The sequence below is a fragment of the Delphinus delphis genome, chromosome 15, assembly GCF_949987515.2.
Source record: "Delphinus delphis chromosome 15, mDelDel1.2, whole genome shotgun sequence".
Lineage (NCBI taxonomy): Eukaryota > Metazoa > Chordata > Mammalia > Artiodactyla > Delphinidae > Delphinus > Delphinus delphis.
Window position 1 is genome coordinate 52,073,351 of NC_082697.1, and position 21,020 is coordinate 52,094,370.

At 42.9% G+C, this 21,020-nt stretch overlaps 1 protein-coding gene across 2 annotated transcripts in view; it reads right to left on the minus strand.

Annotated features, from left to right (window-relative positions):
* CREBBP (CREB binding protein) overlaps positions 1–21,020 on the minus strand; it is a 132,133-nt gene that overhangs the window by 55,078 nt on the left and 56,035 nt on the right. For both annotated transcript variants that reach the window (XM_060031649.1, XM_060031650.1), the window contains exon 3: positions 18,393–18,569. In XM_060031649.1, the coding sequence (XP_059887632.1) occupies positions 18,393–18,569 (177 nt within the window). The remainder of the gene's footprint in view (positions 1–18,392; positions 18,570–21,020) is intronic.

Here is a 21,020-nt window from a genome sequence, read left to right on the forward strand (position 1 = left end):
CAGAAGCAAGGCTGGTTAAAGTTCACTTTTGTATGATCATCTGAGAGCAAGAAAGCGATGCTTATTCTAAACTGTAGTAACAAAAACCCAATTCACTCTACAATACACACAAGTGCACGAAAAGCTGTTACTATATTAGGTTCAACCATATGAAACTGTTGTTTCTCTAGGCCCAAATGACCAAACATTGGCAATTTCATATGATTCAACCTAATTAAAAAGATTGTCAAGGCCTGACCAATCACAACCCACTGTGAATATCTGATGGAGCATAAGAATCAGAGCCACCCTTTGGATTTCATAATCTTGTGACCAGAGGGACAATACTTGCAGCATTCCTAAAAGAATAAGACAGGAATTCCCGGGTGGCACAGTGGTTGAGAATCTGCCTGCTAATGCAGGGGACACAGGTTCGATCCCTGGTCCGGGAAGATTCCATGTGCCATGGAGCAACTAAGCCTGTACGCCACAACTACTGAGCCTGCACTCTACAGCCTGCAAGCCACAACTACTGAGCCTGTATGCCACAACTACTGAAGCCCCTGCGCCCTAGAGCCTGTGCGCTGCAACTACTGAGCCCATGTGCCGCAACTACTGAAGCCTGAGCACCCAGAGCCCGTGCTCCACAACAAAAGAAGCCACCACAATGAGAAGCCTGCACACCGCAATGAAGAGTAGCCCCCACTCGCCACAACTAGAGAAAGCCCATGCGCAGCAATGAAGACGCAACGCAGCCAAAAAATAAATAAATAAAATAAAAAGTTTTTTTTTAAAAAAGAGAATAAGAGCACTTATCTTGAATACAACCACCCAGTACAACTGTTAATGCTTATCAAATGCTTTGCCTTCCATTAAAATTTCTACGCAGACATCTGACAATATTTTTTCTAAAAGTATTAGATGATCTGCTAAAGTTTCAAAAATAGAGTTTAGCTGCTCTCAGCCTTTCAAAGTAATAGGCCAGACCAACCATATCTCTTAACTGCAAAGAAAATGGAAAAGGTGACCTGTGGAGACCACCTTCTTACTCTTTACTAACTACCAACATTCTTCACACAAATTTACTAAAGAAACTTGTGAAATCAGAGAAATGTAATGTTCCTAATATGCAACAATATAATCCATAGTTCAGGGATTTCTATCTTCTGCTCTGACATTCACACTCCTCGCCTGATTTCACAACACTCAGTGCCTGCCATGAAGTACACCACCACTCTGATTTTCCAAATTAAGAATCAAAACTATACACCTGCAATTAGGGGAAAACCAAGTATAAAATTATTTCTTAATGAACCAAAGCTCATTTTTAAAAAGTTACAGGGTTTTGTGCTTTGGTTTTATCGTGATGAGAACTCAGAAAATAAGTGTGTAGAAAAACCGCCTGGCTTTGCTCAGGAGCACAACCCCTGGAAGCCTAACCAGGATCCAAAGCAAAAACAAAGTTCAAGCTGAGAGGTCGAGCTTCCTGACTGGTAGAGAAAACAGCCTCTTTTCCTTATGTCTGTTTTTTCCCTGATTATATAAACAATATATGCACCCGGTAGAAAATGTGGAAAGCAAAAGAACTAAGGAAATAATTAACATGTGAAATCCTGACAGCCAGGAGTCCACTACTGAAGCACAGACAGGTTTTTCTTCTTCCAGTCTTTTTTCCTATGCACATGTGTATGCATGAACCATCTGGCTTCGTATTTACTCCAGGTTCTGTCCCATACCATTAAGTTGTAGTATGATGTGTAGTGAACATGTGACTATACACTTGTTTATACAATCTCCCATGATTGGGCATAAACTGTACCCTCTCCTTTTTTTCTGGTACTTTAAAATAAAGCTCCAATAGCCTGTGACTATGCCCCCAGCAGCATTCAGTATCAATGTTAAATGTTTCAGAACTGATCAACTTATTCCCATGGACTAGAAAGTCCAAGCGGAAATCAATAGGAATAGAAGAATATGAGAAATATAAGATGATCCTTGTTTAGGTCTCTTCTGCATTTATAAAAATTTCAAACGTATGGAAAAATAGAGAGGAAAGGATACCATTATCACATCTAACAAAAGAAGGATTTTTTTAAAAAATAAATTTATATATTTATTTGTTTTTATTTTTGGCTGTGTTGGGTCTTCATTGCTGCGCCCGGGCTTTCTCTAGTTGCAGCGAGCAGGGTCTACTCTTCATTGTGGTGCGCGGGCTCCTCATTGCTGTGGCTTCTCTAGTTGCGGAGCATGGGCTCTAGGCGCGTGGGCTTCAGTAGTTGTGGCACTCAGGCTCAGCAGTTGTGGTTTGCGGGCTCTAGAGCACAGGCTCAGTAGTTGTGGCACATGGGCTTAGTTGCTCTGTGTCACGTAGCATCTTCCCGGACCAGGGCTCGAACCCATGTCCCCTGCATTGGCAGGCGGATTCTTAACCACTGTGCCAGCAGGGAAGCCCAAAATGAAGGATTCTTTAATATCTGTTAATATCTAGTCCCTATATAAATTTCTCTACTTGCCCCCAAAATGTCTTTTAGAGCTGGTCTGCACAAATCAAGACCCAATTCAGACCCAAACCCTACATCTGGTTATTGTCTTTAAAGTTCTTCATCTCCTGCCCCCTCCCCCATTTTCTCATGGCACTGACTTGAAGAATCCAGCCAGTTGTCCTCCTCCCATTTCTTAAAATACAGAAATGCTACATACAAAAAAATATGTATCATACAAAAATCTGGTAAAAATCTCAACCTTATGATTAAATTATGAAAGACTTTTTAGGGGCTTCCCTGGTGGTGCAGTGGTTGAGAGTCCGCCTGCCGATGCAGGGGACACGGGTTCGTGCCCCGGTCCGGGAAGATCCCACATGCTGCGGAGCAGCTAGGCCCGTGAGCCACGGGCGCTGAGCCTGTGCGTCCAGAGCCTGTACTCCGCAACGAGAGAGGCCACAACAGTGAGAATCTCGCGTAGCACAAAAAAAAAAAAAAAAAGACTTTTTAAAGTTATTAAAGATTAACACATTGCTTCTCATCTGGGATGTTCTTAATATAGCATATTTTGAGCTATACGTGACAGTATATTGAAACCTCAACATGTAGAAATAGCATGGCTGGAAACTATACAGCACATTCAAACCTTGGTCTTTACTTTGTCTATCTGTAGATGCTTAATAAGCTCTACACACTGCTTACATGTGTCTCAAAAAACATAATGGATGGTGAAGATGAGTCTGCAGCAAAATGGAAAAGAAGACATGTCTCGTGTCCCTGTGTTTGGCCTTCCCCATATAACTCCACGTACTTGCTCAAGGCTATTCCAGTTTGCAAAGTGCTTACAAACTTAGGGTGCATTTAAGTTCCTCCTCTCTCAGACTGGTGTTCAACAAGACAGAAGAGGTGTATGAACTCCTGCAGAAATCTGTCAGAAGCAGCCTTCAGACTCTACCAACTTCCCTGCTCAGTCCCCACTGTCCAGGCGGGCATGGAGAATGGAAAAAAAGCGCTTAGACAAGAACCTCCCTTTAAACATATAGAACAAAACCTGCATATTCCCCCCAAAGTAATTTATAATTTTATGCAAATTTATTTTTGCAATAGCCAAGAAAATTTTGAAAAACAGTAAGAATGAAGGAGAAATCTATCCTGCCAGATACCAAAATTATAAAGCTATAGATTTCTTTACATAAGTCTAGAAAAAGATACATGTACATATAAAATTAGTGTATTATACAGGTGGTATTTTAAACTGGACGGCTGTGGCGGCAATCTTTGATCCTTGTATCATCTTAAAATATAAAATAAATTCCAGGTGAATTAAAGTGAATAAAGTAGATTAAAATGGATAAAAATACTAGGAAAAAATACTTTTAGCAGGACAATAAGAAAAACTTAACATAAAGAAAAACAGCAAAATTTAAAAAGTGAAAAACAGGGAAAATGGTTGTTTTTGGGAAGTGGAAACAGTGAGTCAAAAGATAGGGCCATTATTAAAGCTCCTTATATATGTTGCTAAATTGTTTTCCAGAAAGGTTGTGGCACTTTTTATTATATAAAGAACTCGGGGGGGGGGGGGGAGATACTACTCCATTAAAAAGTTGGGCAAAAAAAAAATGTACAGATACCTCACAAAACAAATAAACAACAAACATAAAAAACGTTCTACACCTCGGAGCCAAGACAACTAAATGGAGAGAAGAATAGTCTTTCCAACCAACAGGGATAAAAAGGATAGGACAACTGGATATCCACATGCTAAAGAATGAAGGTGGACCCCTTCTTCACATCATACTCAAAAATTAACTCAAAATGGGGCTTCCCTGGTGGCGCAGTGGTTGACAGTCCGCCTGCCAATGCAGGGGACACAGGTTTGTGCCCCGGTCCGGGGAGATCCCACATGCCGTGGAGCGGCTAGGCCCGTGAGCCATGGCCGCTGGGCCTGTGCGTCCGGAGCCTGTGCTCCGCAACGGGAGAGGCTACAACAGTAAGAGGCCTGCGTACCACCAAAAAAAAAAAAAAAAAAAAAAACTCAAAATGAATCAAAGGCCTAAATATGAGAGCTAAAACCATAAAACTTTTAGAAAAAAAATCATAGGAGTAAACCTTCATGACCTTGGATTAGGGAATGGATTCTTAGGTATGTCACCAAAAGCACAAACCACATCAATGAGAAAAATAAATTGGACCTCATTAAAATAAAAAGCTGTTATGCTTTGAAAGATACCATCAAGAAAGTGAAAGACAACCCAGAGAATGGGAGAAAACATCTGCAAATCATAGATGTGATAAGGCACTTGTATTAAAAAAACACTTACAACTAATGATTAAAAAATAAAAAGAACCTAATTTTTTTAAATGGACAAAGGATATGAACAGACATTTTCCCAAAGAAGATATACAAATGGTCAATAAGCACATGAAAAGACGCTCAGCACTACTAGCCATCATCAGAACCACACTGAGGTACCATTTTACACCCACTAGGTAGCTACAATTAAAAAAACGAGACAGTAACAAGTGTTGGTGAGCATGTGGAAAAACTGGACTCTCACACACTCTACTGGTGAGAACGTCAAATGGAACAGCAACTTTGGAAAACACTCTGGCAGTTCCTCAAAAGGTTAAACCTGGAGTTACCATATGGCCCAGCAATTCCCCTCCTAAGCATATACACCCAAGAGAATTGAAAACATATGTTCACATAAAAACATGTACACAAATGTTTGTAGCAGCACTATTCCTAACAGCCAAAAAAGTGGAACGAACTTAAACGCCCATCAACTGATGAATGGAAAAAAGTGATATATCCAAAATGCAATATAATCCAACCACAAAAAAGGAAGTACCAGTACATGCTACAACATGAATGAACTTCAAAAACATCGTGCTAAGTGAAAACAGACAGTCACAAATGACCACATATTGTATAATTCCATTTCTATGAAATGTCCAGAATAGGTAAATCCATAGGGGCAGAAAATAGATTAGTGGTTGCATCTGGCTGAAGGTCTGGGGGAAATGGAAGGAACTTGCTAAAAGTACAGAGTTTCTTTCTGGGATATGAAAATGCTCTAAAATTGTGGTTGGCGGACTTCCCCGGTAGCACAGTGGTTAACAATCTGCCTGCCAACGCAGGGGACACGGGTTCGAGCCCTGGTCCGGGAGACCCCACATGCCGTGGAGCAACTAAGCCCGTGTGCCACGACTACTGAGCCTGCAGCGGCTCCAGAGACTGAGAGCCACAACTACTGAGCCCATGTGCCTCGACTACTGAAGCCCGTGCGTCTAGAGCCCGTGCTCCGCAACAAGAGAAACCACTGCAATGAGAAGCCCACTCACTGCAACGAAGAGTAGCGTCCACTCATTGCAACTAGAGAAAGCCCGTGTGCAGCAATGAAGACCCAACTCAGCCAAAAAATAAATTAATTAATCAAAAAAGAAAAAAATTTAAAAATAAAAAATTGTGGTTGGTGATGGTCACACAATACACTGAATGCCACTGAATTGTGCACTTTAAAAGGGGGAAGGAACACTGTATGGGACATGAATTATATCTCAGTAAAGCTGTTTTAAAATGAGTTCTATCTCACTAAGCATCAAAGAAATGAAATGAGAACAAAGAGACATCTTTCACCTATCAATATGACCAAGATAAAAAAAAATGGTATCAATGAGGGTACAGAGACAGCAATTTTCAGAGATTTTGGTGATAATGCAATTTAGTACAACTCTGGAAAGCAACATGTATCAAAAAGAAAAATGTGCATTTCTTTTGATCCAGTAGTTCTACTTCTTATAACTTATTATTAGGGAAGTAACCGGACTAGTGTGCTAAAATGTATGTACAAAGACAGCCACCACGCCTTGATTAAATCACTGAATACTGGAAAACTCCAAAATGCCTATCAAAGGTGGACTAATTAAAAAAAATTATGGCTACAGACCTCATGAAATCATGTGCAGTCATGAAAAGTAAGGTGGACCTCAAGTGACCCCAGTCAAAGCCACATGGTACATAAGGGCCCAAAGCCAAGCCCTAACCAAATCCTTGACCCACCCAAAATTGTGAGATATAGCAAAATGATTGAGGCAAACGAAATTAGTAACAATAATAATGTAGACCTTCATGCTCTCATGAAAAGCTGTCTATAACATATTAAGCTACAAAGGAAAGTTATAAAGTAGTACCATAAAGTCATTTGGTTTTTCTTTATTAACTTTATATTTTGTACCTGTTCTTAGAAAAACTTTGTTAAGATTATTTGGTGGTTAGCTCTGGGCAGGGGTGCGATCGTGTTTATAATTATGTATTGTTTGAATGTTTTACAAGTGTCCACTATTTTTATAAACAAAAAACATTCCACTTTGGGAGGGATCAGAAGAATCAGTAGAAAACAATGAACAATTAAATATAAAAAATAAAATTGTAGGGCTTCCCTGGTGGCACAGTGGTTGAGAGTCCGCCTGCCGATGCAGTGGACACAGGTTCGTGCCCCGGTCCAGGAAGATCCCACATGCCGCGGAGCGGCTGGGCCCGTGAGCCGTGGCCGCTGAGCCTGCGCGTCCGGAGCCTGTGCTCTGCAACAGGAGAGGCCACAACAGTGAGAGGCCCACGTACCACAAAAAAAAAATAAATAAAAAAAAAATAAAATTGTAAAGGTACTAGAAAGTATTAAATGAATATTTTGTAATGCAAAAGTGGTAAAGGGCTTCATAAAAATATGTAAATAAAGCAGTGGTTCCTAACCAATCCCTAGTAAAACCTCTTCAAATACAGATTTCCCATTTGTCCCTCCCAGGGACTATGATTCACAAATCTGGGGCGGAGCCAGAGGCATTTCTATTTGTTAAAGTTCCACAGGGAGTGCTTTATTATATTTAGCTTTCTACTTTTTAAAGATTTTCCAAAATGAACATGTATGTACTTTTACAGTTAGAATAAAACAAAACATTTAAGAGCAAAAGGGCCACAGGTGATTCTGATGCAGCGGCAGCCATGCATAATGGAAAAGCGCCAGGGCCAGGCCACTGTAATAGCAACCAACAAACTAGGAAAAATATCTGAAACACACAAGACAAAGCAAATAACACTGCAGGTATTATTCTTTTTCCTCTCCTTGGCCAGTCTTTATTTCTCAAGGACTTTGTGCCAGGCTCTGTGTTCAGTGCCCAACAGCATCAGCTCATTTAATACCCACCCACCCACCCCCAAGGGAGGACTAACTCAGGGTCCAAAGTGGCACTGGGCAGTGGTGGAGAGGGGGATCTAGCAGTAGACTGCCCACCTTTTAACCCTCCTGCTGCCCACCTTGTCAGAGGGTTGCCCACCTTGCTTTATAAAGCATTCTAAGAGAATCTAACAGAAAAACTGGCCAAGGACAGGAACTAGGCAACTCAAAAAATAAAAGCATACTAAACGTAAGTACTTTAATTCTTACCAGTAATCAAGAAATGCAAATCAAAATAATAAGACACCATTTCCTCCTATCAAAGGACAGAGTGATAATCCCCAGCCTTGGGAGCACTGTGCGATACTAGTGACCTGGTTCGTGGCTTTTCTTGGAAGGCAATATAACAGTATCATTAAAGGCCTTAAAATGTATGAAATTTGCATTTCAGTAATTCCCATCAGATCACATGCAATTCCTAATCATGGAAGGGGGAGGTTACCACGGCGTGGGAGTCACACTGGTGCAATCGTGACCCCCCCACCCATGCCTGTCAGCATTTTGAACGATGAGAAACAGCAGATGAACACAAAGCACATGATCTAAGGGCTGTGGAGGGTACAGCCCACTCACCCCTTTTCAGTCTTTGCTAGATCTTTGCTCTTTGCATGTGTCACTTGTCACCATAACTCAACCGTCATTTACACCCCTGTCCATCACACGACCTTGAAACGCAAACATTTTATATTTATTGTGGTGTATTCCTTAATTTTTAAAGGAGTTTGATGTATTTTTATTAGGGTTGCGCTATTGTTACATAGGTTTGAGTAATCAGCACCAACCCCATTTTTTAAAATGCCCTTTATTCTATCCTAAGGATAGAATCACAGATATGCACAAGGAGTATGTATAATAAAGTTTATTCTGGCATTCTTTCTAGAAAAGGAAGTTATTTTCCATGAAGCGTCCAAGAACAGATTATAATGTCTGCAAAGGACTCTGTAATGCAAACAGTAAGAAGCAGACACTGACCAAGACAGAAGAGGGAATGAAAGTGCTTCCTCCTGCCACATAACCACTGCCCCCAATTCATGTCGGGCTGGATTCCTAGATATGGCCCTTCAGGATCAACCTGGCCCAGACATTCTACATTACTGATGGACTCCAGACCCACACTCCTCTGACATACTCCCCTGGCCCACCTGGAAACTTTACTTCTTCCCAACCTCCACTTAAAAGTCAGAAAATGACAAGAAAGCAAATACCAGGTGGGACAAAGCGTTGTTCTGCAATATTTGCTTGTTCTGATTCCCCCAGAAGGACCCTAGAACAGCTGGGTACACAAAGCTTTGCAGTCATAAAATAAAGAATATGCTCATTAAATGCAGAGCTATCAAACTAGGAAGAAGTGATAATCACCTGAGATGATAAAGATCAATTGGTAAGAAACCGAACATAGTTGTTTAGATAGAAGGAATAATGTTTCTGTGTTTTCTCCTTCTTGCTTGGTGTTTGTTGATTAAAAAAAATAAGATTACCTTCCAATTTAAGATTTAAATTCAATAGGGAAATAATTTAAAATGAGCAAGCTGGACCAGAATGATTTCTAAGCAATCTTCCAAATCAGAAATGCTGTGATTTCACAGCAGAAAACAAATGGCTAAGTCAAGAAAGAAAACTCGATGGGTGAGCCAGAGGGCCAAGACACAGGACTGACAACTGGACAGACCCACTCTCTCCCCTGCCCTAAGGTCACTCCTTCCGACCCAGAGAGTCGGTCTGCCATGGAGGGCTGAGTGGTCAAATGCACCTGTGCAAAGAAACCCTAAAAGGTAAAAGCTGCTGAATCTATTCCAACAGCCAAGGTGACAGGCCAACCAGACCAGCAGGTCTTAACTGAGTTAAGGGGTCTTCACAGCATCAGGCCCATTCACCGAATGAGAATTACCAATCTACTAAAAACTTTTAAGGAATAATCTTCTTGACCATCAATATATACGAACATATTCTTCAAGAACATTTATTACAGTAAGTTTTTGATAACTTGGCAAATTAATCATTTGACTGAAAAATTCGTTTTTGGTGACTTGAGCCTTAGGGCCATTTCAGGTAATTGTGGAAAAAAGTAAAAAGAAGTTAGGGTAATTAGGGCTGCAAAAAGACTGTTGTGGTTCCTGGCTCTTCAGACACAGTATTGCACTTACATTTTTGGTAGCTACGACTATCTCCTTCCAGATCCATTAAATGTGCTATCTACTGAGTTCTTCTTCCTTTTAAAAAATATATTTTTCATTAAAAATTATTTTTAATTTTTAATTCTTTTAATACAGTCTTTTAAGGTGTCTACTGAGGTCTTCTTAAAATGGTCACTTCATTTTCCAGAAACACCTGTATTTGCTGCTATCGAGCAGGCAGAAATTCCAACACTAGTATGTGGTGGGCGCAGCTTGTTTAGACATGAAGAACCTTCCTACTGAGTCTCTACTTTACATGAAGTGAGAGGGCTGAATGTCTCTGGAGATAATTTATGTTGTTTTACCCAGAAAGTTTCATTGAAGAAAAGGCTACGCTAATTAGACCCTAGAAAAGACACTGTTGGTTAATGGAAACTCATCTTGGAAAGAAGTTAAATGATCTTGATTGAGTACTTGCAATACGTACAGTTGGTTCCTAATATCAAAGAATACTGTTAATTTTTCTCCATTTATAGTTTCCTGATATTCGCAACACATCATATTTTGTGCTTAGTCTATGTTTCCCAGCTGATATTTATTACCAAAACAAAAGGGGATGAGTTAAAACAGTAGAAAGGATTTATACAGGTACTAATAAGAATTTTAGAACTAAAAGTTATTCTTCAAAGGCCTCACATACACATTTTCTCAGAGATCTTCAAGTTACAGGTGAAGGCAATAAGTTGAGAATACGAAAGGTAAACTCCTAAAATTACAAAAACACTTGGATGGCTAATAATTACAGGCAAGCGCTCACTTCCCAACCTTGTCCCCTGTTTTCCAATTCAATTACTGAGGCATAATTCATAGCCACAGAGTGATTTTATACAGAAACTGTTCTCACGGTGAAGAGCTGACAAGACTCTTCACTCGTCGTTTCCAGAGAAGGACGAGAGTGCCGGGAAGCACTCTCCCCAGTCCTAGGGTAGAGGGAAATACTAGACCACCAGTGATTTTAAATTCATGCTTGTGAAGTACAAGGAGCTAGTGGACAATGGTATGCGAACATCAGCATCTCCGCAGGGCAACTAAAACTGTGAGATGAGCCAATCAAAGACAACAACAAAGAGGAGACCCTTGGGTTCACAAAGTTCAATCAGTTCAAGTCTTGCTCCCTCAGTGATCAGAAACTGGACATGGAGGACAGAAAATCATAAGAGAATAAGACAGAAAAGGTGGAGGGAGACAGGGAAGCCTTCTGAAGTACTGAAGTGGACTCAAGACTAACAAAGTAGCCCACTCCACAGTGGGGCTGCCGGGCATCAGGTCACTGACACTGCAGGGGACAGTGGCTCTCAAAGACTAATCTACATCAAAATCACCGGAGGAGCTTATTTAAAGCTGCAGTTCCAGTGCAAAAGAAAGAACAAGTCCATCTATTTGGCAATTATCCCGAACCGCCTTACAGGGAAGTAGGTGGCATACACTGGAAAACTGAGAAAAAAACTAAAGTTTCACAAATAACAGTGACAGACAAGAACACAGATTCCTCACCCTCTTCTAAGGCATTCTGAACCAGGAGGGCAGGGTGGGGCCCAAGAATCAGTCCCACTGATGCAGTGGGTCCACTGACATGCTGAGAAACAGAGAGGACTAACCCCAAAACACACAGCTTGCCCTGGAAGAGCCGTAGCTAATGGCACCATCCCACATCTTTGTTATTCTGGCAGGACACAGAACACAGTTCTACAACCCTCCTCTGCATGGATAGTCAGTACTAGCGACACTTTCCTTCATTTTAGAGACATGAATCAGCAGCTGCCTGGGGGCCTCGTCCAAAGCCTCCAAATTCAAATTCTCTGACACACGACCAAAATCCTAACACCATTCTCATGAACTATTTTATTTTATTCTTCTGTGAGCAATTTTAATAAGCAGCACTATTGATGATTTTCCTCCATTACAACTTTAAGAATGGCAAAGTCTCCATAATACAGTTCTTAGTTTTTCTCAAAACAACAACATAACAAAAAACCCCAACACGTATGAACTTTCTATTAGAAATAACCCTTGTAAAATAAGCTCAAAATGGACTAAAGACCTAAATGCAAGGCGAGACACTATAAAACTCTTAGAGGAAAACATAGGCAGAACACTCTATGACATAAATCACAGCAAGATCCTTTTTGACCCACCTCCTAGAGAAATGGAAATAAAACCAAAAATAAACAAATGGGACCTAATGAAACTTAAAAGCTTTCGCACAGCAAAGGAAACCATAAACAAGATGAAAAGACAACCCTCAGAACGGGAGAAATTATTTGCAAACGAAGCAACTGACAAAGGATTAATCTCCAAAATTTACAAGCAGCTCATGCTGCTCAATATCAAAAAAACAAACAACCCAATCCAAAAATGGGCAGAAGACCTAAATAGACATTTCTCCAAAGAAGATATACAGATTGCCAACAAACACACGAAAGGATGCTCAACATCACTAATCATTAGCGAAATGCAAATCAAAACTACAATGAGGTATCACCTCACACCGGTCAGAACGGCCATCATCAAAACATCTACAAACAATAAATGCTGGAGAGGGTGTGGAGAAAAGCGAACCCTCTTGTACTGTTGGTGGGAATGTAAATTGATACAGCCACTGTGGAGACCAGTACGGAGGTTCCTTAAAAAACTAAAAATAGAACTACCGTATGACCCAGCAACCCCACTACTGGGCATATATCCTGAGAAAACCATAACTCAAAAAGATTCATGTACCACAGTCTTCACTGTAGCTCTATTTACAACAGCCAGGACATGGAAGCAATTTAAGTGTCTATCGACAGATGAATAGATAAAGATGATGTGGCACATATATACAATGGAGTATTAGCCATAAAAAGAAACGAAAATGAGTTATTTGTAGTGAGGTGGATGGACCTAGAGTCTGTCATACAGAGTGAAGTAAGTCAGAAAGAGAAAAACAAATACTGCATGCTAACACATATATATGGAATCTAAAAAACAGAAAAAAAGGTTCTGAAGAACCTAGAGGCAGGACAGGAATAAAGACGCAGACGTAGAGAATGGACTTGAGAACACGGAGAGGGGGAAGGGTAAGCTGGGACGAACTGAGAGAGTGACATGATATATACACTACCAAATGTAAAATCGATAGCTAGTGGGAAGCAGCCACATAGCACAGGGAGATCAGCTCGGTGCTTTGTGACCACCTAGAGGGATGGGATAGGGAGGGTGCGAGGGAGACGCAAGAGGGAGGAGATCTGAGGATATATGTGTATGTATGGTTGATTCACTTTGTTATAAAGCAGAAACTAACACACAATTGTAGAGCAATTATATTCCAATAAAGATGTTAAAAAAGAAAGAAAGAAAGAAAGAAAGAACCCTTGTAGGAGACCGCACTGGGGAGCCCCACAGGAGACTCTGTGAGAGAAACTGATGATGAGGCCCCTTTGGTCACCAAACTTTCTTAGATTAGATAAGCCCAAGATGTGTCCCACTTCGAAACAGTGCTCCTTTAAAACAATCCCAGACCCATCATGAAGGTCAGCAATGACCTAACTGACAAATCCAGTGCCAAATGATGTATTTCCCTCCTTCCTGCAAATGCTCCCTTGCTCTCCGTGTTATGACTTTTTCAGGTGAAAATGGCAAGAAGGGTAATGTCACCAAGGAATCAGGTGGCCTCCTCTTCCAGAGGACTGCCCTGAACAACTCTCCCCCACCCCACGCACTCTCATGCAAATCTCTCCTTCGAGAAGGCCCACATGGACCTTGAAGTCAGGCCACAAAAGACAACCCAACCTATACCCCTGCCCAAACCTGTTCTTGTCAGTAAAATTTACATAATTTTGAAATTTTTATATCCATGTGAGCTATCCTAGAAAACTGGATAGTGAATATATATTTAATAGTTGTCACTCTTATTAATTACAATTATGAACAAGTAACGTAGTTAGTACACATACTGCGTCTTGTTAGACCTAAAACTTGTTTGTTTCTAAAATACATCCTGATTTCAAAGATGCTACAAATGTGAAAAAAATTTGCATCTTAGAATCATGAAATACAATGTAATAATATGGTAAAAGTTCTAAGAAGCTTCAAAAATCTGTAGAAAGTTAAGAAATTACAAATAAAATGGCCAAAGACACAGCTGCAACGAAATCCATGTGAAAATTTAGGGAGATGTGGTATTTGCTTTTGAATATTGTCCTGGGGATATATATGTCCTCAAAAGGACCCCATTTGCCATAGGGTCTCTGAACCTTTTGGAGCTCCAGGCAGCACATAGACCTTGGTGATCAACAGGTCTCCATGACTACGGGCCACACTTAAGTCTCACGGAAGATGTTCCATGCTTCCTGACCGTCCCACAGATCCCCTGAATATTCCAGCGATGCTCTTTGGTCTTCAACTCACTCACCATCTCAGCAGCCACCATCTCTGCCTGTCCAAACGATCTCCTCTCTCAGCTTCAGTGACATCAGTCCCTTGCTGTCCCCTTTGCCAGTTCCTCCTCTGCCTGGTCTCTCTTCCTGTGCTCCCCTCTGAGCCACGGCATCCACTCCACAGCCCTTCTACCGTAGCATGCTTACTGCCAGCTCCCGATGGATAGTGGTTGCCCTACTTGTATGTCTACCCATCTGCCTGGCCTCTTCACCTACACATCTCGCAATCATCTCAAGAGGAGCATGTCTAAAGTGGAATTATGAATGCCCTCCCCTTCATCTCCCTTCTCCCAGTCTGTTCCTCCGCTAGCTCTGTAAATGGTCCTGCCTCCCACCAAGTCATCTCACATGGTGACCCCACATATCCACTCTAGTGGCAAACCTCATCTGGTCTCCCGTCCCCTCTGTAATCAATGGCCTCCAGGCCCCCATCTCCGCTAGCCTAGAGCACTGCAGTGGCCACTGCCACCCATGGCCCTCCTTGAGACGGCTCCTGCCCAGCCCCCAATATCCACTTCACACCGCTTTCCTCTCACCCTTCCCACTGGACTTCTGCTGGCTCCTACACAAGCCAATGCTCTCCCAGTGCCCTGGGGTCTCCGCGGCTCCTGCTCATCCTTCCAATCTTGCCCTTAAAACCCCCTACTTGGTGCGGCCTTCTCTCTGATGGCTCCACCTAAGGAGGTCCCTGTGTCAACCTCAACCTCTCCGTGCTACTCAGACCTGTTAGGGCAGTTGGCATTTGTAATTATTTGTTTTCCATCATCACCACCCCCAATTTCACGAAAGAGGGGTGAGCTCTATGTAACTCACACCAGCACTCCAGATGCACCTGGGCTCAGATAAGGTGCTCAACAAATGAGACGAGTTAAAGGAATGGCCACATCCCCTCGCTTCCTGAGCACCACCAGTGCTGCGGGAATCCTCTAGGAGAGGAAACAAGCATGAGTCCCTCGGCCAGTGACCAAGTGTCAATCGTCCCACAGAGAGCTCAACCAGGGCACCAGGTGATTCAGTATCAGAGTCCTGAGCTCAACTGTTTGGCACACTGAACCTAGCTGGGCTTTAAAAGACCACTCCCCAAAGCATGACAAAAAACACAAATATGTTCAAGGCTCCAAATTTTTCTCCTTTATTAATTAAATAAATCTAGATCTTTGGTAACTGCTCTCCCTCACTGTACAAAAACCTCTGGGCTCCAAGGGGCCAGAAACAATTTACAAAACTCAAGGAAGACAACAAAACATGTTTGAAGAACTGCAAATAAGCAATGTAAACACACCCCAAAGGGCTCGGAGCCACTAAAACATGACACCAGGACATACTGAAGGAGCTTTGGGCCTTGCAGACAAGAAGTTACATAGCCCTGAATGAACCGAAAGCCCTCAGACCCTCAGCCTCTTCATCTGTAAAATGGGAGGTGTAGTGATGTCTTTCAAGAGGCTGTCAAAAGAATAAGGTAAAACACAGGATGAGAAAGCACTTAGAAAGATACTAGGCAAATTATGTGCACTTGCTGCCCTGCTTCTCTGTCAGTTCCCTCTGGTTCCTGTGCGCCCAATAGCGTGAAGGCCATGGCTGGGTCACCTGGCCTGGTGAAGCCTGCCCCGAGCCCCGCGGTAAACGTCTGAGGACTTCACTCCAAAGGCACCAGCTGCGGATCTCTCTGAGAGTCCACCCGTGCCCCTGTGGAAAAGTGGTGGCTAGGCTCCCATACACCAAGATACTTCCCCAGTTCACCATGCGGGTAGCCTGATAAGGCCAAAGCGAGGGGAGAGGGGGAGAGAACTGGTTTTATCTATTAGATGTCACAGACAGAAGGATGAAATGTTACTGCTACTGCCTCCCCCAACCATTCCCCGGAGCAGGGGCTTTCAACTGGGGCCAACTATAGGGGGGTCGGGGTAGAGGGCTGTGAGCATCGAGTGGGTGAAGGCCAGGGATATTGCTAAACATCCCACAATACACAGGATGGCCCCCACAACAGAGAAAGATCGCACCCCAAACGTCAACAGCGCCAAGGGAGAGAGAATCCTTCCCTAGCCCAAAGGGCTCCAGCCCAGGCACAGGTGGAGGCAACCAGAAGCCTCTTTCCAGTCTGGTCCGAACCTGCCCTTGACAAGCACACCACTCTCAGGAATTCAGTCCCCTGGAGCCGCAGAGGCAGGCAGAGGAACCTGCAGTGAAAGGATTCTGCCACTAAGTTGGGGGTAAAGGAGAAAGGATGAAAAAGTGGGCCTGGAGAAGATTTAAAAAAAGAAAAGGGAAGAAAATGTTAGGTCAGGGTTTCTCAGACTACAAAACACAGAATGTCTGTGAAAAGCAAACACTCTTACTCTGAAGCCAAAATGTGCTCCCGGTCACTGACCAAACCCAGGTGACAATCAACAGTACTGAAGTGCACGCTACTGCCCTCCCAGTGAGGACTGGAAAAGGAAAGGCAGGCGAGAACAGAAGAGCAGGGCTGGGGATCCTGGCCTGCTGCCCCCAGGGCTGACAGGAGCCACGTGAAGGGAGCAGTGGGCTTTGTTGTAAGTTCTGGGTCTGTATGGCCGGGAACAGGGCAATCCTGGCAACAAAATGTTACTGGAAGAAGAGAAGCAGATCCAGGCAAGTTACAGGGGGATGATCAGAAGAAGAAATAAAGAAGTAAAAACTGGAAGCAGCTTGAAAACAGATCTCATTGCTTGTACCCTTTCTTTTTAAAGAAGGAAGAATGTAGCAAACTGAGAGCGAATCTGATTAGGATACCTCAGTATCACTCCCTTTTCTGATTTTTTTTTTTTTTTGCTGCGTTGGGTCTTCGATGCTGTGCACAGGCCTTCTCTTGTTGTGGTGCACGGGCTTCTCATTGCAGTGACTTCTCTTGTTGCAGAGCACAGGCTCTAGGTGCATGGGCTTCAGTAGTTGTGGCTTGCGGGCTCTAGAGCGCAGGCTCAGCAGTTGTGGCGCACGGGCTTAGTTGCTCCGCAGCATGTGGGATCTTCTTGGACTAGGGCTCGAACCCGTGTCCCCTGCACTGGCAGGCAGATTCTTAACCACTGAGCCACCAGGGAAGCCCCTTTTTCTGATTTTTAACAAAAACAAAGAAAAAGAGATCCAACTCTTCCTGCTTCCAACAGCCGCAAAACTTCTAAGTACTGTAAGCAGTCAATTCCTTAGTTTTGGCAAATATACCAAGGTTATAGAAGATGTTAACATCAAGAGAAGCGGGTGATGGAGATACAGGAATTCTTGTCTGTATCTTTACAACAAATACTTCAAATTAAAGTTTTTTAAAAATCGAAAGACAAAAAGCAACTTTTTCTGAACATAATCCCCCAGCTTTCTTCTGAGTCTTCCCAAATCACTCTGCACAACTATGTGGATGGCAGCCCTGGCAGCGCAAGCCTAGGGGAGAGGACAGTGGCTGCTCCAGGCCCTGACCCATCGCTAAAGGCACATCAGAGACGCAGAAGCCATGTATGCACGGTGAGGTCCGACAAAAGAACACATTTACCCTTAGTGGCCGGAATTAAAAGAGATGCCATTTTGTGGCACAAAAGGAACCATTTTCCCATTAATAATCTGGGTTAGTTAGGTTGAGAGTTCCAAGGGTAGTTTCTATTTTACAGGTAGGAAATCTCAGGGAGAATGAAGACATGTGAAACCATCTGTCAAGTCAGACAGGACACACACATCTCACAGACAAGGTACAGTTCTCTGAAGATAAATGTCCTTCGTAACAGAAATGGATGGACTTCTACTGACAGCTTCAACCACTAACAGACAGGAAGTGTAAAAAAGCCCATCTCTCCAATTCTCTTGGCTCTACTGCTGAATCAAGAGGGTGACCTCTGGAGGAAAATCAAAATGACGCATGGACATGAACCCTCTCCCTCCACATAGGGACCTCGGGAAGACTAGCTGAATCATCTTAACTAGCCCCTTACGGGCAGCTCATCACAGAAAATTAAACTCACTGAGAGAGCGTATGCATGAGAAATACAGGTTATTTTCCTTTTACCCATGACGCACTTTTAGTTGCAGATCTTCACTGTCAGCACGATAAAATCCACACACCAAAGCACCCACTGGAGACCCACAGCTCTAAGATCAAGGGCAACTTACCATGTTTGGCACGTTGGTGACTGAAGCATTCTTGATGTCTGCAGCGAAGGGAGGCAAGCTATTGACCATGCTCTGCTTGCTGGGCAGCTGAGGGTTCACTCCAGGGGCTCCCATCTGCTGCCCTCCAGTTTGACTAAAGGGTTGTCCAAATGGACTTGTGTTACCAGTCATTCCCATCTGAAACAAAAAGAGCAACATCAGCCATCCTGACGCGACCACATATGAAAGGAAGAGCCTCAGAAATGCTCACTTTGACCCACTGAAGCAAAAATCATTATTTCCTGTAAAATCTTCATTTCAATTATAAATTAAAGGCTCATTCTCAGGGTTCACAATTAGGATTATGAACAGAGCAACTTGCTCAAACAGCTACAGACTAAAGGCAGGAGACTAGTGAAGCTGCTCCCAACAACCCCATCTGTCCCCTCCTCCTAAATATCATCCCAAGAGCCAGCACTTTTCCACCTTTACCCCTCAGCCATACTCCTCACGCCAAGTCCCCTACCCTGAGAGTGGCACTGACCCATTAAGATCATTTGGAAAACAAAACCTTCCAGAATAACTGACAAAGGGGAGCTCCTTCAGTTTAATCCTTAATTACTCTATAAGTAATTTGTTTCTTTCAGCTACCACCCCCCAATCAGATTTAAGTTTCCATTATTTCAAAATGCACAGAAATACTGACAAAGAAATGATATAATGTCTGGGATCTGCTTTAAAACCTAGTGAGGCAAGGGGTAGTGTCAATGAAAAACGACTGGACAAACGTCGGTGACTCCTCACCAGGGGACAGGTGTGTGTGGGTGTTATACTAGCCCCTCTAATATTATACGTATTTGAAGTTTTCCATAATAAAGTCCTATTTTAATTACAGAGAAATAAAAGAAACTGTAGAGTAGATAAAGCCAAGAATGGAAAGGAGGAACCCCACCTATGCCGCGGGGTGGGGCAGCAACCAACCACAGGAGTCAGAGATCCCCTCCAGTCAAGAGACCCCGGCCAGGTTCCCGCCAGACCCCTCAGCTCTAATCTCCACATGCATGAATCCGGGAATCCCCACAGTGATGTCCTGCTGCTCAGCCACCCCCTCTGGAGAAGCAGAGTCTCATTACTAAGAGAGTGGCTTTTCTAGTCTGCCTGCTTTGCTCTCTCACGAAGTTGCAACAATCCATCTGCTGCCTACTGCCTGCTCTAGTTTTCTGGTGTCCTGGTGCATTTGATGTTTAGAAACTGGGAGGAAGGAGTCTCCTGAAGGGAAGAGCCCCCTTCCCTAGGGGAGAGAGTTTCCATTCAAGAAATCACAGCTCAGTTCTCTCCACCAACCTCACATGGTGACTGCACCAGCCCGTTCATGCTGGTTAACTCACGTTCCTTCTACGGACCTTTATCTCACCTGAAAGATGAGCGTCTTGCACAAGACAACTGCATTACTTCTTTCAGCTCTAAAATTCTAGGCTGCAAACAAACAGATGCTCAACACAATCGACCCCTTCCTGCTGAAATGTCCGCATAAAAACACAAATAAAACCAAACTACTGTAACCAAAAAGATCTTGTTCTGGCATTTTCATATGTACTGGTGGTTTCCACATATAGCCCTCACAGCGGTACTTCTCAAGTTTTTGAAAGTGAACACATTCTAGCTGCCACTTTTGCCTTATTTGCTTTACTCGAGTAAACTGAAACAAATTTAAATTCAACTGAAATTCAAAGTGAACTTGAGAAAACTGAAACAAAAACAAACTCTTTACGAAGCCCACCAAGTAGGCTCAACTCTGAATTCAGATGATTTAATCAAGGTGAGACTTAATCAGCAAACTTTTAACATAAAGGACATTTCTGATTCTCAACTAGGTTCCTTCAGTTGTTATCTGAAACTCAGAAGAACTGAAGCAAAAACCTATATTTTCAGGAAGTGTTACACTAAATTAACTCCACGTAATGATTACTTTTTGTAGAATTCTGCATAAACTCAAACACTGCTCTCAGAGCCCCAAGAATCTGGGGAAAAAACATGTTTATAATTTCCATTTCCTAAATTTCATTTAAAATTTCTCTACTTAGGACCAAACATGTCAGAAGACACATGCATCAATTGACCCTCCATGAATCCGTGCTCACAGTCAGCCAGCGTTTACCTAGCGCCTGCTATGAACCAAGCCCGGTTCAGAACACATTCAGATGCAATTTTCCTACTTGTCATAGAGCTTGCTCCATGTAACCACCAATCTGATAAACAAGAAAAATCAATGTTGTTATGGAAGTTTCTAGTACTGATGAATCAAAGTGGATGGCAGCTGGGGGGTGGGAAAGGAGAGGCAACTGTCCTTCCACTGATGCCAACTGTCCAAGGCAGTCAGCTCTTTGGTGTAGAGAAGGACATAAATACCAAGAGGTCAAAGAGCTTCCAAAGGGGACCTGTGCAGCTCAAAGTTCATCAGCCCTGTTAAAAACGTCTAAGGCTCTGCGAATATTGGGACGGTGTTCACATGATCACCTTGCCAGGGTGAAAACTGGGTGGGTGTGTGGCCTGGTCAGTTGGCTACTACTTGCCTGGTAAGCCTCTGGGACAAAGCACCGAAGTGCTGTGGACACTGACAGATTTCATCAGGAAATCTGTTCTCACCTT